The sequence below is a fragment of the Cebus imitator genome, unplaced genomic scaffold (genome assembly GCF_001604975.1).
Source record: "Cebus imitator isolate Cc_AM_T3 unplaced genomic scaffold, Cebus_imitator-1.0 Scaffold96, whole genome shotgun sequence".
In the NCBI taxonomy this organism is placed as follows: Eukaryota; Metazoa; Chordata; class Mammalia; order Primates; family Cebidae; genus Cebus; species Cebus imitator.
In genome coordinates, this window is record NW_016107411.1 from 1,573,821 (window position 1) to 1,601,587 (window position 27,767).

The 27,767-nt window shown below is 39.9% G+C and overlaps 1 protein-coding gene across 1 annotated transcript; it reads right to left on the bottom strand.

Annotated features, from left to right (window-relative positions):
* Nucleotides 1-5,982: 5,982 nt before the first annotated feature.
* Nucleotides 5,983-7,269, bottom strand: LOC108309687 (proteasome subunit alpha type-2-like). The gene has a single exon (XM_037741182.1). The coding sequence runs from the start codon at nucleotides 7,253-7,255 to the stop codon at nucleotides 6,551-6,553; it is 705 nt and encodes a 234-aa protein (XP_037597110.1). The 5' UTR covers nucleotides 7,256-7,269; the 3' UTR covers nucleotides 5,983-6,550.
* Between the last annotated feature and the right edge of the window lie 20,498 nt (nucleotides 7,270-27,767).

Below are 27,767 nucleotides of genomic sequence, written 5' to 3' on the forward strand. Positions count from 1 at the left end.
AAGGAATATCTGAGTCTGGGGAATTTATAAAGAAAAAAGGTTTCTTTGGCTCAAGATTCTGATGTCTAGAAAAGCTCAAGATTGGGCATCTGCATCTGGAGGGCCACTCATGGACAGGACATAAGTGAGAGTCAAGTGTCTGGATTCAGATGCTTCCACTCACTACAGAAAGTTACAAGGAGCCAGCGTGTGCAGGAATCACACTGGAAGAGAGGAACCAAGAGATGGGGTAGGGGAAATTCCAGGCTTTTTTTTTTTTTTTTTAACAACCAATTTTCATGGGAACTAATAAGAATGAGAGTTCCCTCATAACCCCCATCCCCCGTGGAGGGCATTAATCTACTCATGAGGGGTTCACTTCCACGACCCAAACACCTCTCATTAGGTCCCACCTCCAACACTGGGGATCAACTTTCAACATGAGGTTTGTGGGAACAAACATTCCAACTATAGCAGAGGATAAGGGGGAATATAAGAGACCCATTAGGAGGCAGCAGTTGTCCAGGCTAAAGAGGCCTAAACAGACTACTGCAAACTCAGTGTTGGAGAGAGCACAGAGGACAGATTTGAGAGGTGTTTAGGAGATTTTATATATACCTATATAATTAGGAGATATAGTGATTATTATAATGGACCAGTCTATCCACTGCTATCCTGGCTCAGTGGGAGATTTTAAACTAATTCAGCCTAGATCAGTGGTTCCCAACAGGGGCAATTTTGCCTCCCAGGAGACATCTGGCAATGTCTGGAAACATTTGGGGTTGCTATAACTAGGGTGCTAGTGCTGCTGATAGAGCATCTAGTAGGACAGATTTCATCTGTTACTAAACATCCTACAATGCGCAGGTCAGCCCCCCACAAACAATTATCTAGCTGAAAATATCAATACTGCCAGGGTCTAGCAACCCTAGCCTAGACCCGTCTTTTCACTACACAGATCCCCACCTTCACATCACACTTATGCATAACTGAGTCAAAGAATGGAAGTTATCCACAAGACAGCAGCAAGAATGACAAGTAGTCAATGGCTACTCAGCATCTGCCAAGCTTTCAGCTCTTGCCAAGGAAGTGCCTTGCTACAGATGGTGGCATTCTGCACTGTCCTCCCTCACCTCCTCCCCACCTCACTCCTTGCATCTGTTGCGAAGTCCATGAGAGCTGGGAAGACTCGTGTCCTCTCGGGTGCGTCTGCATCCAGATGCTAGACTCTCACTTCTGTCCTGTTCAATGTTTGTAGTATCTGTTACTCCTGTGGCAGTGGGTGACAAATAAGTGACCGTGTCTTCCAGCTTGGGGAAGAAGAGGCCTTCAGGATGTAAGTACAGGGATTTTTGGAGTATCGGGGTTGGAGAGAAATACGCTAATTAGTACTCTGCATAATTATCCCAATATATTATTTCTAATGAAACAACAGGTCACCTTCCTTCTCTGGCTCTACTTTGCTTCCTCCACTTGGCAATATCTTATGCCATCTCTTGGAATCAGGAGGAAGACCTGACCCCAAATCCCTGGTCCTTCTACACTTTTCTTGTTGGTCACCTCCTTCACCTCTTCATCAGCTGATTCTCTGATTCTCCCCATTCCTCCCAGGAAAGTGAGCTCTCAACCAGCCCTCACAAAGGGTTAGTTACACTTTCTCCCAAAAGGTGAGTCATAGTCCCAGTCAGTAAACTTTTCCTAAAATTTCTGCCATTGTCCTGCTGCAGACTTCCTTCCTCATTTTTGTAGAGAATACTTCTTGGGCGCTCTGTTTCTGTTACAAGATCACGAGAATTACAACCTCTGCTTCTTGCAGTTTATGGTATACATGATCTCACGAGGCAGACCAAAAATCAGAAAGAAGAGCAGGCGAGTGAGTGAAAATGGATAAGAATAAGTGATTGTCAACACACTGACAATAAAAAAGAAATATAGTAACTATGTTCTATCAATGGATATAAATTTTCAAGATTTTCATGCAGAGAAAAAAAAATCCCCATAATAATGGTCTGCATTGTAGAAACCAAAACCATTTGGTATTTTATCACGTTTCAGGTGGAGCTCATTTCTTTTCCAAAGTCCACCTTGCCCTTACACAATCATTGTCCTCCCATTTCCAAAAGGATGCAATATTATTACCCTTGTAAGAACAATGATGACTCTGGAGGATTTATTGATGACAGTCTTTCACATGAATAGCTAAAAAAGAAAAAGACTTTGACTTTAGACTGATTGATTTTTCTGCCCTAATGTAATGGGTAGAAGATTGGCTTTCCTCCAAGAAGTTTCAGAGAAAAAATTGATTTTGTTTCCTTTCAGACTGTTAAGGAAACAGTGATTCATGTTTACCTTGCTGTTATGATGTTTATGATGAATAGGTGAATTACACCAACACTCCAAGCGGATGCACAGAGCAACACCAAGGCTATTTTTATTTATATGTGATTCCCAAACATTAACCCAGACTAAAAGAAATGTGTGTGGTATGCACCAATAGCTAAAGTTGTTTCTACGTGTGCCATGCACAGCTTCAGGGGAGGAGGAAATAAATCCAAATATGAGCTAGCCCAGAGCTCTTCTCATGGACAGAACACTGCTTATATGAAGTGATTTCAAAGTCACTAGGAAGTACCCCTCCACTGGGAACTGGATCTCTAATGGTGTTTAGAAATGTTCACATCACTCACTTTTTAAAGCTGAGCCCTTATTAAAATGCAAATGTCAACCAAGGAAAATAAGACATTTAGCCATGATAAGTATTAACCCTGTATTAGGGTGCTCCAGAGAAACAGAACCAATAGGAGGTATATATATGCAGGAGGATTTATTTTACAAAATTGGCTTATGTAATTGTGGGGACTGGCAAGTCAGAAATTCACAGGGCACACAGGCAGGCTGGGAATTCCAGCAGGAATTGATGGTATAGTCTTGAGTCCAAAGGCAATCTGGAAGCAGAATTTCCTTCCTTCTTCTTCCACTTCTGTGAAAGAACCTCAGTCTCTTCTCTCAAGGTCTTCAACTGATTGAATGAGGCCCACCCACATTATGGAGGGTAATCTGCTTTACTTAAAGAATTCTGATTTAAATGTTAATCCCATCTAAAAACTACTTTTATAACACCATCTAAACTGGTGTTTGACCAAACAACTGGAAACCGTAACCTAGCCAAGTTGATACACAAGATTAACAATCACAAACACCTTGACTTGAATTAATTTATCATGTTTATTTTTCAGTTTCCTGAGAGGTCAGTACTTGGGAAAGGCTAATTTTCACAAGGTATAAAAGAAGGGAAGGGTAAAAAGAACAAAGGACAGGAATCCCTGTCATCAGGAAGCATAAGTCAAACAATGAACGGTTATACTTGGAGACCAAGACCAGGAAGGTGGCAGGGAGGGTACGAGGTGCAAATAATTTGGCTGTGGGAAAGGGGAGGCCAGGGATTATAAAGGAATTTTCCCCAGAAGTTGGAGGATGAGGAGGAATATGAAGCATAATTCACCTAGAGCCTCTAAACTCATCTGTAGAGGCCCTTGGCCAATTCTCGAACTAGTCTTTTATTGAACCTTCCTCTCTATTGAGGATTCACACAAAAAAACCAGCAAGAACAGTAGCATATCTTGATTGGCAAACATCACATGTCACAAACTACTTTAATTTCTTTATATATTTAATCTTCCTCCAATGAAATGAAAGTGGTTCTACTATTGCCTCCATTTTACAAATTAAAGAACTGACACCTAGGGAAATTAAGCAACTTCTCTAGATACACAACTGGAAATTGGCATAGCTGGGATTTGAACCTATAAAACATGCCATCAAAGCTTGTAATCACGAACACTATTCCATCATCTCTGAAACTGCTATTGAAGATATTATCGAGGCTGTTCTGTGCTGTTTGTATTAGGACATACACACACAATATGTTCCTTTTAGTACCAGGAAAAAGATTGTATCTGCCAAGGACCTAGTTTATTTAGAAATATCAGATAATATAACCTGTTTGTTTTTCTTCTTCTGCATAGTTTGTAATTTTCTTTCTCAATTTCAATAGTCTCAGTTTATGAACATTTATTTTTCAGGTTACCTCAAACTCTATTGTAAGTAGGAAGGATACAAATTCTAAAATATGTTTAGCATTATATACATCATATTACTGCTTAAGAAACTCAAATAGCAATAGCCAGCGAGAAGTTTCATGTTCTTAAAAAAAAAAAAAAGCCCTGTTATCAGAGAAAACAAAGTAATAAAAGTGATTTCTCTGACAGCAACATTTGAGGCTTAAAAAAAAAAAACGCCAAATTTTCAAGAACTCACATTCCAAGATTAAGTGGATGTAGATAGAAAGAATCCACTGGGAATTCCAGGCTTTGGAAAAAACTGCTCCCTCTCTAGTACCTAGAGGAGCCAAACTTCCCATATTAGCTCTGTAGGGGCCTAGTTAGGGAATAATAAGCAGCACCCACAGTTTTTTGGGGAAAAGAGATACAGAAAGACACAGAGCTTACCTCTCTAAAGCTAGAACAATGCCTGAAGTAGGTGAAGGGAAAATACATATCTGCAGCTGTCTTCAGTGTCCTGGCAAAGTAATAAGTCCACTTATGGGTGCTGATCCCAGTTCTGCTTCTGATCTTGCTCCTGTTTCTGCTGCTTTTCCAACCCTAATTCCCCTTGCTATTCAAGCCTGATCTGTGCTATCAACTCCCTGGACTTGATTTTTGTCTAATGAGACTCCATGTCCTGTCAGAGCCTCCATCTGACAGCAAGCCCATGGCCTCACTTCTGCCAATAAATCTGTCCACCCTCACTCTTGCCTCTCTGACTTTTTTGGCCAACATCCTACCTTATCTCAGCTCCAGCTCACTATGACTTGACCCACTGATACCACAGCAAAAATACTGCCCTTCTCCCAGCTCTTCACAGTGGGATGGCAGTTCCCACACTGTCCATGGGGATTATATTACTGCTTAAGACACTCAATAGCAATCAATAGCAAAGAAGATCATAGATACAAATCTGATCTACCACCTAATAAACCTAGTTTATTAGGTTTATTATTATTTATTATTAAGTAAATCCGATGGAGTATTTACCACCTAATACCCCATGATCAGGGCTTTCAGAACCACCACACTGAGGCTGTAGGTCCCAGCCGTGGTTTCTTTCTACAAGTACCTGAGTCAAGTGTGATGGGACTCAGCAGTGCTCCACTATTTCCTAACCTGGGTTGAAGTGTACATGGACCTGCAGAGAAGTTACCTATTTCCTTAATACAGGGTAAGCTTTTATATGAAACCACTGCCAAAGGGGCACATCCCTGTGTACTCTGAACCTGTGTGCAGTGAGAGTAGGAAACAGCAGGAAACACCAGGTCAGAAAACACTAAGACAAAGGTTATGGGACAATCTGGAAAATCTAGAGAAATTCACTTGGTTATACTTCACAAACTACACACAGTCTAGACAATACAAATCCAGCCATCTGGTGGTACTTGCAGTGGACTACAGAATACTTGAGATACAGAAGTCTCAGAGGCTTTCAGTGACCACCGGAAACCAATTTCTCAATGATTGGTTGCCTACACCTTCAATCCATTTATTCTTCATAGTCCTTGTGATCCTGTGTTCAGGAACCACTCACTGTTTGGATAGCTCATGGTCCTATCTCTGAGTTTGAGTGCTGGGCCATCCTGCAGGACTGCTGGTCCCACCCATACCAGAACTGTCCATGTGAAAGCATCACTTGGACCACCTTTACCCAAGAAGTGCTGTGATTAGGAGAGGGTGAAGGCTTCCTGCATCATCCTTCTGATCATACCATTAACCTAGTCATAGGTTTACCTATACCTTTTCCCTGTTCTCTCTCTCTCTCTTTTTTTTTTTGACACTTAAGCATTAACATTTTATTTCAAACACTTATGCTCATCCTTGAGTTTAAAAAGTCTCACAAAACCTAAGGGGTTCCTTTAAAACATTTACCTACTTGAGATGGAGACACCGACAGGAACCAGCAAACCAGTTTATTTACTTATATAATATATCTCCCATGGAGACCTATTCGGCTTACCACTCTTCATAGCCCCAGTACAATCTCATAGAGCACCCTAGGATTTCACCGGTCATTACCTAAAAGCACCTATGCTTTTCTTGTCCCACGAATCCGTGAAAGTCTGCAGATCCTTCCAGCTTCTAGAAGCAGTGATGTTTTTACCAAAATCAGAATTTTGCTTTATGGAAACACAGGCAACATGTGGTAGGGAAGAGGGCAGTAAGATTTGACTTAACCAAAAGTGGCTGACAATTAAAAAAAGTGATTTCATCATTCTGCTTTGCAATGTAGTCTTCAGAAATCAACTATGATTAAAAAGCAGGAAATAACTGTTAAAATTTACCAACTCCTAAAAGGCTGGGAGGTGGGTTTAGCAGTTTATGAGGATTTATAAGTTATTTTAAAAAGTTGATTTAAACCAAGTAGAAATAAGTATGCAAAAAGTCTGCAAAACAAAACATACTTTAAACATGTTTAAGTAGACAGGTTATCTAAAATTCTTGATTTTTCAGTCACTTCACTGTTATGCTATGACAGCCAAGTAATCCTTAACTTCAGTTGGAGTAAGCCTCCTAAATCCAGCTTCCTTGCAGATTCCAACTTCTATGTTATCCTCTGTCATCTGCCCTTCAAAGCTTTCCTTTAGGGTTAAAATGGCTGTATGAATGGCATCTTCAAGTTCCAGATCTTCATTATATCTTTTCTCAAGGAAAGTTTTCCCATTTACATAGTTCTTTCCCATTGCTGTAGCTTTCCAGGCAAAGTATGCTCCAGATGGATCTGACTGAAATAAATATGGTCGCCCCTCATTCCAACCACAAATAAGTAAAGAAACTCCAAATGGACAAACACTACCTGACTGAGTATATTCTTGCATCACAGAAGCTACTCTCTGTACCAGTTGAGCTGTGGGAATGGGTTCTTGGTACACAAGATAGTACTGTTGAGCTAGTTTTCGAGCTCTGTGCACAAGCACTCTGCAATCTGGGCCTATGCCACTGTACACCAAACCTATATGCTTGGTAATTGGTTCTACTTTGTGTACACTTCGCTCATCATACAGAATGGATTTCTGTTTTTTCTCAGTTGCTAATACCACACCATTTGCAGCTTTAATTCCCACTGATGGCGCTCCTCCAGCTACAGCAGCCAAAGCATATTCAATCTGGGCAAGTCCACCAGATGGGCTGAACGCAGTCAGCGAAAAGCTGTACCCACGCTCCGCCATCTTTACCCAAAGAGCCCTCTCCCTGTTCTCTTATCCAGAGAGCACAACCTTTGGGCACTTGAGAAAAAAAAAATGTAAAGCTATGGCATGTTTATGGAACCTAAGCCACCCTGGCTCAAAATGGATTTTAAAAATTGGTAATGAGAGAGATTCTATGTAATCCTGTATCAGAAAATGACCCATCTCATTGCAGATGGCAAGAGACCCAACCCCAAAAAGCTGACATGGTTTGTCTGTGTCCCCACCACAATCTCACCTCAAGTTGTAATAATCCCCACGTGTCAAGGGCAGGGCCAGGTGAAGATAATTGAATCATGGGGTGGTTTCCTCCATACTTTTCTTATGGTAGTGAATACGTCTCACAAGATCTGATGGTTTTATAAATGGGAGTTCCCCTGCACAAGCTCTTGCCTGTCATCATGCAAGACATGACTTTGCTCCTCATTCAGCTTCTGTCATGATTTTGAGGCCTTCCCAGCCATGTGGAACTGTGAGTCAATTAAACCTCGTTCCTTTATAAATTACCCAGTCTCAGGTATGTCTTTATTAACATCATGAGAACAGACTAATACAGGTACTTAAATCAAAATGGAATTTACTGAACCACATAATGGTAAAGACTAAGGATAGTACTTGATGACTTCAGGTTCAACTGAAGTCAGGGGTCAAACAATGCCATTAAGGCTTAGTTTTTCTCTCTCCCTCCATTTCACAAGGCTATCTTCCTCCATGTTGACTTTAGACAGAGTACACGTGGTAATAAGATAGTAGCAGCAGATTAAGCCCTTACACCTTTTTTGGGTTTTGGGTCCAGCCAAAGATATTGACTCCAATTTCCCATCTACTCAATCATTCTGGAATTCAGTGTCACTGGCCCCTGGTTGGCCTTATTTGGGTCCTGTGCCCATCCCTGACCCAATCCCAGGGATAGGGGATGGAATGCAATGAATGGCTTAGCCTAGCTTTACCCTGGACCCTAGGGAATAGTCGGCTTCTCCGGAACCACATATAGAATAGTGAGGGAGGAGTGGGTCCAACAGAATCAGAGTGCTGTAATCACAAGAAGAGAGAGTGGATGCTGGGTGGGAAAAACAGCAAAAGTCAACCCAAGATTTGCAAGCCCTCCTTAGAACCAGGCCGTGGTTTCTGCCACAGTTGCTTCTGTGTTCCCACTCCAGGCTCAGCTCCAGTGTGCCTCACTCTCTTATCAGGTCCTAACTCTTGTTTCTGAGCAACCCACAATCCATCTGATGCTGCCGGCCCTGCCAGTGGGTCTGCCTTGGTCAGTCTTTGCCCGTTGAACCCCAGTTCCACTAAAGGCTTACTGAGCCCATTTGCCAAGTCCAGCTGAAGCCTGCCGTATGGTATCTCCAACCTGATTTTCCTGACTCCACCTGCTACTGGTCATATGAAAAGTAGGCTAAACCTGATATTTCCATGATTCAGTCCAAGAGTGACAGATCTGCAAACATGCTAATCAAACAGATACCTGGCTTTCGATAATGGAAGAGATTTCTTTAGGGCTATACCCCAGGGAAAGAAGGACGATAATCAGGTGACAGCTACAAGAAAACAGCATTCCATTTAACTCAAGGTCTTTCCAGTAACAGTTGACCACAAGGCTGTTTGTAGTATGTAAACACCTGACATTTATGTGTGTGTGTACATGTGTACACATGCATGTGATGTATATGGGAGTATGGAAGAGGAGTTGGGGAAAGAGTGATTCCTGAAATTCTTTTTTCCAGTCCCATATTAATAATTAAGCCCTCCAGTGTAATCTCCTGCCACCTCTAATGAGAAAGTGGAGGGGGGTTCTGAGTTTGTTGCGCTGGGATCTGACTTAGCTCTAGTGTGTCCATCACAGTCACTGAGTGGCTACTGTAGTGTACTGCTCTGGTGTTTAAGCAATATACCATGATATACTGGTGACTTGAATAGAGCTAATGCCTAGCAATGGAGGCCAGGCTTATGCCCGGGGAAAATCTGAGTAATGGTGGAGCAACTTTCGTCTGACGCAAGGAGGAGGCTTTTATTACACTTCCCTATACTATACGGAGCCCCAGAACTCATGAATTTATACCAAAAAGTATACTGAGAACATATGGCATACTCAGCATCCACTTAGAGCCTGGAGCTGAAGCACAGAAGGGAAAAAAAGAATTAGAAATAAAATAGCGAAGTCCAGGGCCAGGGCATGGTAAGAGAAGGGGAGAGCCAGAAACTTGTTTGTTTTAAGTGGAAGTGTTATCCTTTTGAAATTATTTCCTATATTTATCCTCTAAGAGCAGAGTCCACACTAAATAACCATAAATCCAACTGAGTTCTGAGAAATAATACATTCTTAGGCTTGTCTGAGGTAGGGTTTGCATGGCTGTATGTTTTTCTTGGTTTTATTTGCATGAGAAAAAAAATAGAATAGAAAAAAAGGCTTACCAAGCACAGCTGTAAGACTTTAGTTTCAACGAGCTATTAAAATTACTTCTCAGTTCAAAGGGTGGATTTTCATTCATGTGCATATCTTTTACAAAAAGGTAGCCTCATAATTTTCTTTTAAGTTTAAATTATTTTGTAAATTTTCAGTATCTCATTTAGTCAGTCACCCAACAAGCTTTTATATAAGCATGAGTAAAGAGGAAAGAAATCCGAGGGTTATTTTTTTCATTTCTTAAAGCTCTTTTTTCATTTTCTTTAAGCTCTTTTTTAGAAAATAGTTTTTCTTTAAGAAATGAAAAAAAAATTATCACTCTAGACATAATTCTTTAGGTAGGCTGGCTGCAGGAAAAATGGCTTTCAAATAACAGCTAACTATTTTTCTATCTAATTTCATTATTTGTTTACATTTCTCATTCAATAAGTGATTTAAATCATTTTCCACTTCCTCATTTACTATCAATTATTGTTTGCTCTGAGTAAGAAAGTTGTTTATCACAGGATGTAATACTATTTTAATCAGCTTTATTTATTAAAGTAGTATTATACATTGTTGAATGGAATGCCATACTTGGAAAGTAGTGACTTGACCCCTCACATGTCTAACTTTGGGGGCAATGAGTGTCCTCTGAAGTGGAAGAGTGATCTTCCATGGGGAAGTGAAAGTTCATGTTTCATTGAAGATGTGCTTGCTGATAACTTGCTTCCCAAGTGCATAAGATTGGCTAGAAAGCAAAACTAGTTGCAACACAATATTTGGAGAAAATTTTGAACTGTAACAAATTTCCCCACTCTAATTGTAATAATTTGTAGAACAAAAACTGTAGTCTATGAAGAGTCTATTTGAAAAAAATGGGGCATTTTTTTAAAAAAAAGCTCCTCTTGATTAATGGATACAAATATAGAGGCAGACAGAAGAAATAAAACCTAGTATTTGAATAAATCCATGGAGTGACTATAGTTAACATTAAACCATCATCCATTTCAAAGTAGCTAGAAGAGAACAATTAAAATGCTCCTAGCATAAAGAAAAGATAAATATTTAAGTTGATAGATATCCCAATTACTCTGATTTGATTATATGAATGTATCAATTTATCACATGTATCCTGAAAGTATGTACACCTACTACATATCAGTAAAAATATAGATAAATAAGTAAATTAAAAAACTCCTCATCACTTCCTGCCAAGTCTCATGGAGCTAAGTTTGGACCCATAAACATTGCATGACATCTTAATGAGTTGATATCCAGCTTTCCAATCCAATGAGTGAGACCACTGAAATCAAAAGAAAGCCTTTGTGCAGTTGAATCCCTGTATGGAAATCAACAATCCCATGACCTCTTGGCTGTTTGAACTTTCAGGAAAAAAGAGTGACAGGATATTTATTCAAAACAAAAAACTTCTGGTGATTATATAGGATGTCTAAGTGCCCGCTAGTTTGAGTTTTCCAAGTTTTATCCTGCAAGCTTTGTTCAAAGATTTCAATCATCATTTAGCAGACTTGTCAAGGGTAGTATTGACAAGAATAAATTTTGCCTCTGAATACTTTGTTAATGAAAAATAGCTTGACCTCAATGTAAGGATATGTGTTTATTTTCAATAATCATTATTATATTTTATAAAATAAAGCTATTTGATTTTCATTTCTAGTATTTTAACAGATTAATTCAATGCATTTGTCTCCCTCTACATAACATGCTATAGTAGGAAGCATACTGACTTTAGAAGAAGTGGGAGATGAGCTAAAATGTGGTGTCATCATGTAAGAGCTGGGAAAAAGAGTAGACACCTTATTAACCACCTATTCCCCAACACCTGATGTTTCTCTTCTACATGATGACAGAAAGTCACTTGACTTAGATTGCTGAAGGCTAAAATTAGGTGATACATGAAAAGTATCTATTAATTTTTGGCACATAACAGGTACTTGATAAATATTATTTCCCTTCTCAATTATTTTTTGGTTCCAATGAGTCTTATGCCTCTAAGTTAGACAGCTGTGCACTTAGGTTTTGTCTGCAAGTGCCCACTAGTCTTTGAGAGTCCTCCCGAGACCAGATGACCACACGTGTTAGTGCATCTGCAATGGGACTCCCCTTACCACTCATGTTTACTCACTTGTTCAGGGGCACCTGCTGAGCATCCACTTGTTACAGCCGTGTGCCTGAGGATACTAAGGTGAAGAACACCCAGGGCAAGCACTCAAAGAACCAGTTACCTCCTTAGGGAGATAGGCCAGAAAACCAACAATTACCCCACAGAGTCATATGTTCTCTCTGGGTTTATCCAGATTTTTTCCAAATCTGCACACATTTGAAAGAAGAGTGTAACAAGAGCTCCTAATGAAAATGGAGGGGAGAGGGAAGTCCAAGAATACTTCAGCTCAATCTAGACCTACCAGAACTGTTAGCTAGACAAGAGGGGAACGGGAAGAGACACAGGAAAGAGTGTTCCAGGTAGAAGAGATGGTCTCTTTTTTTGGTAACAGAAAATTCATCACACACAGTCTCTATAGTCTTATACTTAGATTGGCCATATATAAAGATGAAAAAGCTATTGGAGCATCTGTTGTGACCAAGGTCATCTGCTAAAAGGATAGGAAGACTGAATTAGTTCTTTCAGGACCTTCAGGAAGCTTATAAGATAGCTAGAAGAGTGAGAAACACACATGTGGCAAATAACTATGTAAAGTTGGAACTGTCAGCACTATCCAGGATTGATAAGTGCTGCACAGTGATTTATTAAATTTATATTACAGAACGAATGCCCCCCACAATGAGGCCAAAGGGATTGAGTGTCAAAGTGTTAAAGCCACAGATTTCCAACTCCATTCTCTGAGACAAAGTTGGAGTAGATGCAAAAGCACTATTCCTACTCCAAAAAGATGTTTTTGAGTTGAGCACTTGAAAGTGAATGAATTACAATTTATCTCATATTTTAAAATATGACAAAAGTTGCAAGAATGAAGACTTTAAAAAGCTCAGCAATGGGGAAGATAGCAACTAACCTAAGTATCTTTTTAAAAGTGTTTTGACTGGAGTCTGTTAGGCTAAACACAAAGAGAACCGCAAACAAACACTACAGTCTAGTTGGTCAATTTGTTCCTCACAGGGAGGTGGTTTCACAATTCTGAAACTATTTTATAAACATATTAGGGATGAGCTAATAAGTAAACATATTATAGATAATGAGAGCCAGGCTTCTCAAAACTGGAGACAAAAATTTGAAATAAATAAAAAGAAGGTTCAAATAAGCCTTGTGGTGTGGGATTGATGTTGGAAAAATCAGTGTGAGCTGATTTTTAAAATACATATATATGCATACACACACACACGTATTTATATATAATGTGTGTTGGGGGGGGATTGGGTTAGTATACATACATACATCTCGAGTTTTGTCTGCTGGGAGGGCATGAAAGCAGTGACACCCCAGTAGCAATGAGCACATCTGGTGCTCAGATCTTGGTTTCTAAATGTTATTCTCCAATAAAAAGAAAGGGTGCTCCTTGGAAAAATGGTTGAATTCAGGGCTGGGACAGGGAAAGTAGAAAATGAGTAGTACTCAAAAACAAAACAAAACAAAACAAAAAATGGCATGGGGAGAAGGGGATGAGGACATATTGAAAGGGCACAGAAACCTACCTGAAAGAACTCCCAATGGCCAAATATGAAACAATTAGAGCAACAAAATAATGATAGCATTGGATCATAACCCAAAGGATAACATAAATATCCTTGAGTCTATATTCATATAAATAATAACCGAAAAAATAAAAGGCAGAGAAGAAATAACTTTTCTTTACAGACTTCCACTAGTAAATGTGGAAGGGATAAGGGAGCTAGAAAGTCCCCACGATTACAACACAGTGGGAATTGCTGTGGGCAAGATTTGTTAACGGATGATAAAATTAATGAGCAAATGTTTAAGGAGAAACAGGATATTTGTATAGTCTCAAAGCATATCTTCCAAAATATAAACATAGTAATTTTAATGGGAAAGATGGAAATTTTACATTGGAAAAACCTGTAGCCATGTGATCAAGGTTAACATTATCAGTAATAAGGCAAGTCAACATCAGGTACCTCTGGTGATGCATTGAGAAAGATACATGTCCTCTGTCATATCTCCCTAATAATACATGACTTCACTCTAATCATGCAAAAATTCCAGACAAACCCTAACTGAGGAACATTTTACCAAATAGCAGTAGTCTTCAGAAGTGCCAAGGCTCTGACAGACAAGGAAAGTCTGAGAAACTATCACAGACTGAAGGAAACTAAGAAGATAGACAATTAAATGCAAAGTGGGATCCTGGGACAGACAAAAAGACCTTTGTTGGAAAATCTGGTAAAATCTGAATAATAAAGTCTACAGTTTAGTTAATTGTATTAAATCAGTATTAATTTTGTAATACTGATCAATTTACCAGTATGAATGTGTTAACATTATGGAAAACTGCATGAAGGGTATATGGAAAACTCTGTTCTGATTTTGCAACTCTTCAGTAATTCTAAAATTCTCTCAAAAATCAAAAGTTTTAAAAATAAAAAAACAAAAGAAATTAAGCAGCATGTCTCTTCTTGCTACAAATGAATTTGAGATCCTTCAGACACTATACTCGTTTCCTGTTTCTACTGTAACAAATTACCGAAAACCTGGTGGCCCATCACAACACAAACTTGTTACCTTATGGTTACCTTGTTACCTTATAGGTCAGGGCTGAGATAGGTCTCACTGGACTAAAGACAAGGTATCAGCAGGACTGTGTTCCTTTCTGGAAACTCCATGGAAGGATTTTCTTGGATTTGTTCAGCTTCTAGGGACTGTTTGCACTTCTTGGTTCACGACTCCTTCCTTCCAAGCCAGCCATGGCAGGTCACAATGCCAACTCTCTGACTTGCCTCCCTAGTCACATTCTCCTCTCTGACTATAGCCAGAAAGGGTTCTCCTTTTTCGAAGACACAGGTGATTAGATTGAGCCCACCTGAATAAGCCCATCTCAAAGTCTATAACTTAATCCCATCTGCAAAGTTCCTTTTGCCACATCATGAAACCCAGTCATAGGATTAGAGCATCAGGACATATTTGAGGTGGGAGCCATTATTCTGCCTACCACAGAAACATTTCAGGGAAAAGGAGATGCCAGCACCAGGGAACCCTCAAAAAGTAGGTGAGTCAAATTTCCATAGCATCCTGCAGTGTCTAGCACCTAAGAGGTTTTTAATTAATTAATGATTTATACTGAAAACGAAATTATTACACCGATCCCACTAGTCCTTCAGTCAATGTCTGACTGCCTCCTGGGTGGTTCATCTCTACCGAAATGGTGTTCCTCTTTCCACTATGAAGGCCCCACGTTTTAGGATCTGTAACCCCAGACCTCCCCATTCTCAAGCAGGGCTGGGTCTGAGTGTCCTAGGAGTACCAATAATCATCCTGTCCTATGACGTATCTGCTTCAGTGTCCCTCAAGCACAGTATTTAATGAATGTTTGTTAAAGTGAACCCCAGCCAGGAATTTGCTTCCGCTCTGTGTGCAGTGGGCCTGTACAACCTTGCTTCAGATCTGTTTTGGCTTATTAAGAATAGAAACCCGTTTTCACCCTGCCTCCAAAAGAAGTGTGTGAGAGGGAATGGGAAGTGGTTCTATCCATAATTTTGATGTGACAAAGCAGATAATGTTTTTATTATGGTCTTTGATGAAAACAGGGAGAGTCAGGCTAAAAACACAATTTTCATGGATGATTTAAATGCTTTAAAATCTTAGCACTTTGAAGCATCGTATGCAATGCATGTACCCTCGAATTATTCTCAGAGATTCATGTGAATAAATGCACATTTTGTTCACAGGCCCTTCACAGGCTCCGTTAATAGTTTTTGGACCCATTTGCTAAAGCGGCTAAACTTGGGCCGCACATTGGCACCATCAGAAGCTTTCAAAAAATGCTGATATCTGCACTTGCCCTCAAAAATTCTCATTTAATTATTCTGTTAAAGTTTCAGATATTCACATATTTAAGATCTCCAAATGATTCTAACATGAGACCAGGACAGAAAACCACTATGCTAAATAAATCACATGTGTTTTTTCATATTAAAGCTGAAATGTGCCTTGCTGCATGGGGTGAGGTAGCCACTCCTAGGTGAAAATATGCATCTACTTCTTATGAGCAAGTAACACCCACACTTTAATCTGTCTCTGCTAAGGTCTAACCAGCAGTCCTTTTCCCTCCTGCTCCAAATTTTTTACTCGCTCCTCTCCCATTTATTGTTCCTGCCCCCACCGTGCCTCTTTCTCTTTGTTCTGTTGTAGAACCAGGAATAATTCTCCATCTAATGCCCTGCAGCCACCTTCACATGGCCCCATTTACCACTCTCCTGACCCTGCTGCTTTCTTTCATCCTCCTGTCACACATTCTCATCCCTCATCCTTTGCTATTTCTAAACACAAATAATGGGAAGAATCAGAGTGGGAAAGGAATTCAGATGATGTACCGTGGCTGCCAGAAAAAAACATGCTTCTCAGATCTACAACTACAGCACATGGATTGCTGGCCCTGAGCGCTATGCTCTGAAATCCACCATTGCCTTAGCAGAAGGCCAGCTTCTCACACCTCCATATCCCCCTACTTGTTTGCTCCCCATCAATAGCTAAGATGATGGCAGGGTCCTAAGTCTGGCCTGTCCCTGGGAGCTTCAAGCTTCTCTGACTGGTAACTTTGACTCAAGGCTTCCCATCAGCCTTGCCAGGCTTACAAACAACTGCACTCAAGCTAGGACTCTTCACTCACCCCTATTCCTTCACTCCCTTCCTCCCAAATGTCAGACCAACAGCTGGCACCGTCATCTGCCACAGCCCTTCCTAGCTTCCTCTCCATTTTCCCTCCCAGGCATCTTGTTGGTAAATTCTTGTACATCTAATTCCAACTCGGTGTCTGCTTCTTGGAAAATCCAAAGTAGCACATTCCCACAGGAGGAGGCTGTAAGAATAATTTAATTTTACTCTAAAAGATGACTATTTCTAATCATTTGTTTAATAATCATAAGCTAGTATATACATTTAAAAATATATATTTGACAGAAACCAGGTGCCTTCAGAGGTTCTCTGATTAAATAAGCCTTTTTTGTTTTTTTCAAACCTGGCTGCACATTGGGTCACCCAGAAAACTTTTTTAAAATGCCAATCCCCCTCTTGAGATTCTGATGCAATTAGTCTGGAGTAAGCCTGGAAACTGGCATTTAAATACCTCCCTAGATGACTCCAATGTACAGTAAGGTTTGAGAACCCTACACTATAGGTACACATGGGACAGGCCACCATTTACAGTACCTACAAGATGTCAGCTACCCAGCTGCTCAGGAGAAATGTGGTTAAGCATCATCCTGAGGGGAGAGAAAAATGTCTCCAGCAGGTCATCATAAAGGAAACACTGTGGGATGTCATCAACCACATCCTTAACAACATCCTTGCAGTAAACACAGAAATAAGCTTCGTAGAATTGCTTCCTATGACATTCCTCAGTGTCGCCAGCTTCTTTCCATGTGTTACCACAGTGCAAGCAGGTTCTGTTCACGTACAAATTTGGAGAGGAATTTTCCAGTTTGGTTAGTGGTATCTCTCCCTGAGTGGGCTTCATGCTGTGTCTTGGGTTAAAGTCTGTGGTTGGACACCAGAGGTACCAGAGAACAGCTACTTTTACCTATTTTCTGTGTTGGAATTCTGCAGAAAGTTGTGTTTGGCCCAAAGGGTCTACCGCTAAGGAGCGTTTGAAAGTCAATCTCCAGTCTGCAGGAAGAAAGTAACCCTCTCATTCTTTAATGATTCTAGGTTCATTCCAATCGAACTCACAACAGACCATGACTTCAGAGTCTTAGAAATAATTAACTTCACTGGGAGATGATCAATAAAGATGAACTTGAGACCATGACTCGATACCCAAGCAGACAGTGCACACCTGACCAGGAGTGACATCAATGCTAAGATGGACCCCCTCTAGCAGACACCAGGCCACATCAGACCAGAGAAACAAATTCCTCCCACATGGCCAGAAAGTTTTATGGCAGTAACCCTAAGACTGACAGAGTCACTATTTCATACTTAATTATTTTCATTTCCTCATAGCCATGGAGAGAAGCTATTTAAAACCTTGAATTTAAGGAAATGAGTTTATGAACATCTATCTTTCTTGGGACACGATACTATAACTCATTAGAAAGGCCAACACATTGACATTCTCAACTCCAGGCTCCAATGCTCCAATTGGGCTGCCCACCATCTTCAAGAGGCATACCCTAGTGAACTTCCCAATTTGGACACAAAACACACCTCCATCAGTTGGTCATGCCTGACCCACACCAATGCTGCATGTTGAACTTCTGGATTCCTTTCCCTGAGTTTTCCTTCCCAGCATTCTTGCAACCAACTTGGAATAGCAGAGAAGAAGATGTTTAATAGATGAGTTTTCTCCATCAGTTATGATTTTCTAACCTTGCTTATTGAGCTGCAGTTCACTGCAACTTCAGTGAAATGGGTTAGAAATGCTTTAATGTTCTATTACCTATGAATTAATATATGTTTCAAAGACATTGTTTTTTAGCTAAGAGTTTTACTGAGAGTGCATGCTCTCAGTATTACAAATCAACTATAGTAGTGATGTTGAATAACTTAAGTAGGAGCTGAATTGAAAGCTGTAGGAACAAATAGCCATAGTGGAAAATAAGTTCCCAAATGAGTCTTTATGCTAATTCAGATGAGTGAACAACATTATTCAAAGAAGCAGAGTTCAAGGACACCCAGAAGAAGGAGTAAAACAAGAGAAAAATTATATCTGCTGATCAATTTGGATTATTGTTATTATATCACCACTATTCTTGACTTTAAACAGACATCACAGAAAACGCTTATGTGGTACAAGAGTTTTATTTTTTAATTTATAACTTGAAATGTATGTTCACCTACAAACTCCATTTCATTTTCTCCAACAAATTACTGTTCTCCAAGAATGGTAGAAGTAGAAAGAGCCATTTTTACTCTCCTTACAAGAAGAAAGGGGGCCCCTATGACTGGTAGCATTTTGGAGGAAGCCATTCTCACCTCCCCTGCCAGTTTATCAATCCCTGACTTCTGCTAAAGTGTGGAGATAATGAATCTATCAGATTCTTTCAGGAAAGAAAAATCTTGATAGTGCAGGTATATCATAAAAATCCATAAGCATATGAGAAAAATGAAGCTGCCAAAGTAGGATAAGTCTGGGGAATGGCTAGAAGATCAGCATCTTCACCATCCTGGTTTTGCTTCATCTGTCAGCATCTTCACCATCTTGGTTTTATTCCATTTTACCAACATCTTCATTATCTTGGTTTTGCTCCACCTCAGCCTTAGCTACAGACATGATCCCAGCAGAGAATGGGTGAGCCAAAGGGCACACCATTCTAGCTCAGCACTGAGATTCCTTTGGAGTGTTAATACTGTTCAGTTTCTGTTTGTTCTTCTCTCCCCGTTGCCACCATTCTGGGTCCCCATGCTGCTGCCTCAGTGTGGCCACATCAGGGCACTTGGGAAGCAGTCACGTGAGACAGGTTCTTCCTGTGGAGTGCATTCAAGGCTTGTGGCAGGCTTACTGGTTACCAAAATAAAATCTGTTTACCTCTCAAAGCCTGTTCAATACTCCATGTACCTAATGACATGAATAGAATTTAAAACCTGACAATTTGCTAAATTCTTTACTACTCTTCAAATCTACAAACCTTTGCTGAGACAATGCAAGGACAGTTGTTGAGATCCTTTTTTTTTCCCCATCCTGAGTGAAAGACAGGACCAAGAAGCTTAAAATGAAGGGCTCCACTAGTGCCAGCCAGGCTGAGAGAAAAGGAACATAAAGCCAGCCTGTGGAAAATGTCAGTAAATCAGGTCTGGAAATTGGCTTTCTTCATTCTTCCCCTAAGGCAGAGAAAGTGAAGTAAGGAGTGAGAAGTTTTATCAAATTGGACTTTACTTCATTATTCTCACTAAATCACAAATTCCCCACTCTCCAGGGTAACCTCGCCCGGGGTGATGCTTTTTAAAATGAGGTGTCTTTCTCAGACGTGTCTAGTCACAATTCACTGGTGACAGCACAGGAAGGTTAAAAGTGGGAGATTCTGCCATTAAAGATCTGATGTAGGCCTGGGATATTCTTAAATTTATTGAATCTTCTTTATTGTGTGTCTGAGTTTGCAAATGTGTAGTCAGGGGCATAGTAAAAATAATTTTTTTCAGATATTTTAAGAGCATTTTTGTCGTGTTTATAAATTTTTTTAAAAATATGAAGGATATGGACACTTTTCAAAAGTAGATATATATATGAGGCCAACAAACATATGAAAAAATGCTCATCACTGATTATTAGAGAAATGCAAATCAAAACCACATTGACATACCACCTCATGCCAGTTAGATTGGCGATCATTAAAAAATCTAGAGACAACAGATGCTGGTAAGGATGTGGAGAAATAGGAACATTTTTACACTGTTGGTGGGAGTGTAAATTAGTTTAACCACTGTGGAAGACAGTGTGGCGCTTCCTCAAGGATCTAGAAATAGAAATACATTTTACCCAGCAATCCCATTACTGGGTACATACCCAAGGGATTATAAATCTTTCTATTATAAAGACACATGCACACGTATGTTTACTGCAGCACTGTTTACAATAGCAAAGACTTGGAACCAACCCAAGTGCCCATCAACAATAGACTGGACAAGGAAAATGTGGCACATATACACCATGGAATACTATGCAGCCATAAAAAATGATGAGTTTGTGTCCTTTGTAGGGACATGGATAAATCTGGAAACCACCATTCTCAGCAAACTGACATAAGAACAGAAAATCAAACACTGCATGTTCTCACTCATAGGGGAGCAATGAACGATGAGAATACATGGACACAGGAAGGGAAGCATCACACACTGGGGTTCCAAGGGGGGACCAAGGGGGGGACAGCAGGGGGTGGTGGGGAGGTCGGAGAGGGATAACATGGGGAGAAATGCCAGATGGAGGCAGCAAACCACATTACCATGTGTGTACCTGTGCAACAGTCCTGCATGATCTGCACATGTACCCCAGAACCTAAAGTACAATAAAAAAAATTGTGATTACTACAGAAAATGTACCAAAAGGAAATATTCAGAAAGATGCACAAAGGGTTTAGTGACGGTTTATCATTGTATTTTTTTTTATTATATTTAAGTGTAGGGATACATGTGCAGAACATACCATTTGTTACATAGGTATACACATGCCATGGTGGTTTGCTGCATCCTCAACCCATCATCTACATTAGGTATTTCTGCTAATAAAATATAATTTATTTTATATTACATTTAATAACACATTATTTATGTATAATTTAAAATATATAGGGGGCTATCAATCCCCTATACCCCTGGCCCCCCGACATACCCTGGTGTGCGATGTTCCCCTCTCTGCGTTTGTGTGTTCTTATTGTTCAACAACCACTTATGAGTGAGAATATGCAGTGTTTGCTTTTCTGTTCCTCTGTTAATTTGCTGAGAATGATGGTTTCCAGCTTCACCCATGTCCCTGCAAAGGACATGAACTCATCCTTTTTTATGGCTGCATAGTATTCCATGGTGAACATGCACCACATTTTCTTTATCCAATCTATCATTGATAGGCATTTGGGTTGGTTCCAAGTCTTCGCTATTGGGAACACTGCCACAATAAACATATGTGTGCATATATCTTTATACTAGAATGATATATATTCCTTTGGGCATATACCCAGTAATGAGATTGCTGGGTCAAATGGTATTTCTGGTTCTAGATCCCTGAGGAATCACCACACTTTGTTCCACAATGGTTGAGCTAATTTATACTCCTACTAACGGTGTAAAAACATTCCTATTTCTCCACATCCTCTCCAGCATTTGTTGTTTCCTGACATTTTAATAATCCCCATTCAAACTGGCATGAGATGGTATCTCATTGTGATTTTGATTTGCATTTCTCTCTGACCAGTGATGATGAGCTTTCTTTCATATGTTTGTTGGCCACTTAAATGTCTTCTTTTTTGAAGTGTCTATTCATGTCCTTCACCCACTTTTTAATAGGGTGGTTTTTTTTCTTGTAAATTTGTTTAACTTCTTTGTAGATTCTAGAGATTAGCCCTCTGTCAGGGATAGATTGCAAAAACTTTCTCCCATTCTGTAGGTTGCCTGTTTACTCTGATGATAGTTTCTTTTGTTGTGCAGAAGCTCTTTAGTTTAATTAGATCCCATTTGTCAATTTTGGCTTTTGTTGCCATTGCTTTTGGTGTTTTAGTCATGAAGTCTTTGCCTATGCCTATGTCCTGAATGGTATTGTCTGTTTTCTTCTAAAGTTTTTATGGTTTTAAGTCTTACATTTAAGTCTTTAATCCATCTTGAGTTAATTTTGTATAAGGTGTAAGGAAGGGGTCCAGTTTTAGTTTTCTGCATATTGTTAGCCAGTTTTCCCAACACCATTTATTAAATAGGGAATCCTTTCCCTATTGCTTGTTTTTGTCAGGTTTGTCTAAGAGCAGATGGTTGTAGATGTGTGGTGCTATTTCTGAGGGCTCTGTTCTCTTTCTGTTCTGTTACCAGTACCATGCCACTTTGGTTACTGTAGTCTCATAGCATAGTTTGAAGTCAGGTAGCGTGATGCCTACAGCTTTGTTCTTTTTACTTAGGACTGTCTTGGCTATACGGGCTCTCTTTTAGTTCCATACAAAATTTAAAATTGTTTTTTCTAATTCTGTGAAGAAAGGCAATGTTAGCTTGATGGGAATAGCATTAAATCTATAAATTACTTTGTGAAGTACGGTCATTTCCACAATATTGATTCTTCCTATCCATGAACATAGAATGCTTTTCCATTTGTTTGTGTCCTCTTTTTTCCTTGAGCAGTGGTTTGTAGTTCTCCTTGAAGAGGTCCTTCACATTCCTTGTAAGTTATATTCCTAGGTATTTTACTCTCTTTGTAGCAATTGTGAAAGGGAGTTCACTCATGATTTGGCTCTCTGTTTGTCTATTATTGGTGTATAGGAAGGCTTGTTATTTTTGCACATTGATTTTGTATCCTGAGACTTTGCTAAAGTTGCTTATCAGCTTAAGGAGATTTTGGGCTGAGAGGATGGGGTTTTGTAAACACACAATCATATCATCTGCAAACAGAGATAATTTGACTTCTTCTCTTCCTATTTGAGTACACTTTATTGCTTTCTGTTGCCTGATTGCCCTGGCCAGATCTTCCAATATTATGTTGAGTAGTAGTACTGAGGGAGAGCATCCTTATCTTGTGCCGGTTTTCAAAGGGAATTGTCCATGTTTTCCCCATTCAGTATGATATTGGCCATGGGTTTGTCATAAATAGCTCTTATTATTTTGAGATATATTCCATCAATACTAGTTTATTGAGAGTTTTTGGCATGAAGGGGTGTTGGATTTTATTGAATGCCTTCTCTGCATCTATTGAGATAATCATGTTTTTTTTTTTTTTTGTCATTGNTTTTTTTTTGTCATTGGTTCTGTTTCTGTGATGGATTACATTTATTGATTTGCGTATGTTGAACCAGCCTTGCATCCCAGGGATAAAGCTTACTTGATCGTAGTGGATAAGCTTTTGGATGTGCTGCTGGATTTGGTTTGGATGAACCTTTCCATATCAATGTTCTTCAGGGATATTGCCCTGAAATTTGCTTTTTTGTTGTGTCTTGGCCAGGCTTTCAGATCAGGATGACGCTGGCCTTATAAAATAAGTTAGGAAGGAGCCCTCTTTTTCTATTGTTTGGAATAGTTTCAGAAGAATTATACCAGATTCTGTTTGTACCTCTGGTAAAATCTGGCTGTGAATCTGTCTGGTCCTGGGCTTTTTTTGGTTGGTAGGCTCTTAATTACTGTCTCCACTTCAGAACTTGTTAGTGGTCTATTCAGGGAGTTGAATTCTTCCTGGTTTAGTCTTGGGATGGTGTATGTGTCCAGGAATGTATCCATTTCTTCTAGATTTTCCAGTTTATTTGCATAGAGGCGTTTATATTATTCTCTGATGGTAGATTGTATTTCTGCGTGATCAGTGGTGATATCCTCTTTATCATTTTTTGTGTGTCTATTTAATTCTTCTCTCTTTTCTTCTTTATTAGTCTGGCTAGTAGTCTACCCATTTTGTTAATCTTTTCAAACAACCAGCTCCTGGATTCATTGATTTTTTGAAGGGATTTTTGTGTCTCTATCTCCTTCAGTTCTGCTCTGATCTTATTTATTGTTGTTTGGCTAGCTTTTGAATTTATTTGCTTTTGCTTCTCTAGTTGTTTAAATTTTGATATTAGGGTGTCGATTTTAGATCTTTCCTGTTTTTTCCTGTGGGTATTCAGCACTATAAATTTCTCTCTACACACTGCCTTAGTTGTTTCCCAATGATTCTGGTACATTGTGTGTCTTTGTTCTCATTGGTTTCAAAGAACTTATTTATTTCTGCCTTAATTTCGTTATCTACCCAGAAGTCATTCAGGAGCAGGTTGTTTAATCCATGTAGTTGTGTGGTTTTCAGTGAGTTTCTTAATCCTGAGGTGTAATTTGGTTGCACTGTGGTCTGAGAGACTGTTATGATTTCCGTTCTTTTGCATTTGCTGAGGAGTGGTTTGCTTCCAATCATGTGGTCAATTTTAGAATTAGTGTGATGTGGAACTGAGAAGAATGTATATTCTGTGGATTTGGGGTGGAGGGTTCTGTAGAAGTCTATTAGGTCTGCTTTGTCCAGAGCTGAGTTCAAGTCCTGAATATCCTTGTTAATTTTCTGTCTTGTTGATCTGCCTAATATTGACAGTGTGGTGTTAAAGTCTCCCACTATTATTGTGTGGGAGTCTAAGTCTCCTTGTAGGTCTCTAAGAACTTGCTTTACGAATCTGGGTGCTCCTGTATTGGGTGCATATATATTTAAGTTAGTTAGCTCTTCCTGTTCCATCAATCCCTTTATCATCATGTAATGCCCCTGTTTGTCTTTTTTGATCTTTGCTGGTTAAAATCTGTTTTATCAGAAACTAGGATTGCAATCCCTGCTTTTTTTTTTTTTTCTTTCCATTTGCTTGGCAAATATTCCTCCATCCTTCTATTTTGAGCCTCTGTGTGTCTTTGTACATGAGATGGATCTCCTGAATACAGTACACTAATGGGTCTTGACTCTTTATTCAATTTGCCAGTCTGTGTCTTTTAATTGGGGCATATAGGCAGTTTAAATTTAAAGTTAAAATTGTTATGTGTGAATTTGATCTTGGCATTATGATGCCAGCTGGTTATTTTTCCCATTAATTGATGTAGTTTCTTCATAGCATTGATGGTCTTTACAATTTGGCATGTTTTTGCAGTGGCTGGTAACGGTTTTTCCTTTCTATATTCAGTGCTTCCTTCAGGAGCTCTTTTAAGGCAGGCCTGGTGGTGACAAAATCTCTCAGCATTTGCTTGTCTGCAAAGGATTTCATTTCTCCTTTGTTATGAAGCTTAGTTTGACTGAACATGAAATTCAGTGTTGAAAATTCTTTTAAGAATGTTGACCATTGGGCCCCACTCTCTTCTGGTTTGTAGGGTTTCTGCAGAGAGATCGCTGTTAGTCTGATGGTCTCCCTTTGTGGGTAACCCACCCTTTCTCTCTGGCTACCCTTAACATTTTTCTTTCATTTCAACCTTGGTGAATCTGAGGATTATGTGTCTTGGGGATGCTCTTCTCAAGGAGTATCTTTGTGGTTTTCTCTATATTTCCTGAATTTGAATGTTGGCCTGTCTTGCTAGGTTGGGGGAGTTCTCCTGGATAATATCCTGAAGAGTGTTCTCCAACTTGGTTCCATTCTCCCCATCACTTCCAGGTATACCAATCAAATGAAGGATCGGTCTTCTCATATAGTCCCACAGTTCTTGGAGGCTTTGTTCATTCTTTTTTCTCTAATCTTGTCTTCAGGCTTTATTTCATTAAGTTGATGTTCAATCTCTGATATCCTTTCTTCTACTTAATCAATTCAGCTATTGATACTTATGTATGCTACACGAAGTTCTCATGCTGTGTTTTTCGGCTCCATCAGGTCACTTACATTCTTCTCTAAATTGGTCATTCTCGTGAGCATTTCACCTAAATTTTTTTCAAGGTTCTTAGCTTCCTTGAATTGGGTTAGAACACGCTTCTTCAGCTCAGAGGAGTTAGTTATTACCCACTTCTGAAGCCTCCTTCTGTCAATTCATCAAACTCATTCTCCACCCAGTTTTGTTCCCTTGCCAGTGAGGAGCTGGGATCCTTTGTAAGGAGAAGAGGTATTTTGGCTTTTGGAATTTTCAGCCTTTCTGCACTGGTTTTTCCTCATCTTCATGGATTTATCTACCTTTGATCTTTGATGTTGGTGACCTTTGGATAGGGTTTTTTTGTGGGCATCCTTTTTGTTGATGTTGATGCTATTCCTTTCTGTTTGTTAGTTTTCCTTCCAACAGTCAGGTCCCTCTGCTGCAGGTCTGCTGGAGTTTGTTGGAAGTCCCACTCCAGACCCTGTTTGCCTGGGTATCACCAACAGAGGCTGCAGAATGGCAAATATTGCTGCCTGATCCTTCCTCTGGAAGCTTCATCCCAGAGGGGCACCCACCAAATGCCAGCCAGAGCTCTCTTTTATGAGGTGTCTGTCGACCCTTGCTGGGAGGTGTCTCCAGTTAGGAGGCATAGGGGTCAGGGACCCACTTGAGGAGTCAGTCTGTCCCTTAGCAGAGCTCAAGCGCTGTGCTGGGAGATCCACTGCTCTCTTCAGAGCCACCAGAAAGGAACGTTTAAGTCTGTTGAAGCTGTGCCCGCAGCCACCCCTTCACCCAGGTGCTCTGTCCCAGAGAGATGGGAGTTTGATCTATAAGCCCCTGACTGGGGCTGCTACCTTTCTTTCAGAGATGGCCTGCCCAGAGAGGAGGAATCTAGAGAGGCAGTCTGGCTACAGCAGCTTTGCAGAGCTGAGGTGGGTTCTGCCCAGTGTGAACATCCTGGTGGCTTTGTTTAAACTGTGAGGGGAAAACTGCCTACTCAAGCCTCAGTAATGGCGGACGCTTCCCCACTTCCCCAACCAAGCTAAAGCACCCCAGGTCAACTTCAGACTGCTGTGCTGACAGTGAGAATTTCGAGCCAATGGATCTTAGCTTGCTGGGCTCCATGGGGGTGGGATGCACTGAGCTAAACCACTTGGTTCCCTAGCTTCAGTCATTTTTCCAGAGGACTGAATGGTTCTGTCTTGCTGGCCTTCCAGGCACCACTGGGGTGTGAAAAAAAAAAAAAAACTGCAGTCAGCTCAGTGTCTGCCCAAACAGCTGCCCAGTTTTGTGCTTGAAACCCAGGCCCCTGGTGGTGTAAGCACCCAAGGAAATCACCTGGTCTGCAGGTTGTGAAGACCATGGGAAAAGCATAGTATCTGGGCCAGAATGCACCATTCCTCAGGGCACAGTCCCTCACAGCTTCCCTTGGCTAAGGGAGTTTCCCAACTGTGACGACCCACCCTGCTTCAGCTAGTCCTCTGTGGGCTGCAACCAGGAGTCTAACCAGTCCCAATGAGATGAGCTGGGTACCTCAGTTGGAAATGCAGAAATCACCTGCTTTCTGTGTTGATCTCACTGGGAGCTACAAACTGGAGCTGTTCCTATTCAGCCATCTTACCAGCCAGTGCCCATTGCATTATTTTTAATTCCATATCTGTAAACAATGTAAACAGCCCCAAATAGAGTTGTGATAAATATGACTGGTCTGTGGCATCATTAAAAATCATGTAAGGATATAGATCAGTGCTCACAATACACTAAGAGGAAAACTATAAGGTTAAAAACAATATATGCATCATGATTCCATTGAATTTTAAGTACTTATTCATTAATTTATTTAAAACAGAGGAAAATATTCCAAAAGGTTAAATATGTTATAATTTCTGGATGATTCCAGTCCAAGTCATTCTTATCTGCTTTATATTTTTCTGTTTTTTTTTTTTTTTTTTTTTTTTTTTTTTTTTTTTTTTTTTTTTTTTTTTTTTTTTTTTTTTTTTTTTTTT

Coding starts and splice junctions, on each gene's coding strand:
- LOC108309687 (XM_037741182.1), bottom strand. CDS start 7,255: ATGGCGGAGCGTGGGTACAGCTTTTCGCTGACTGCGTTCAGCCCATCT.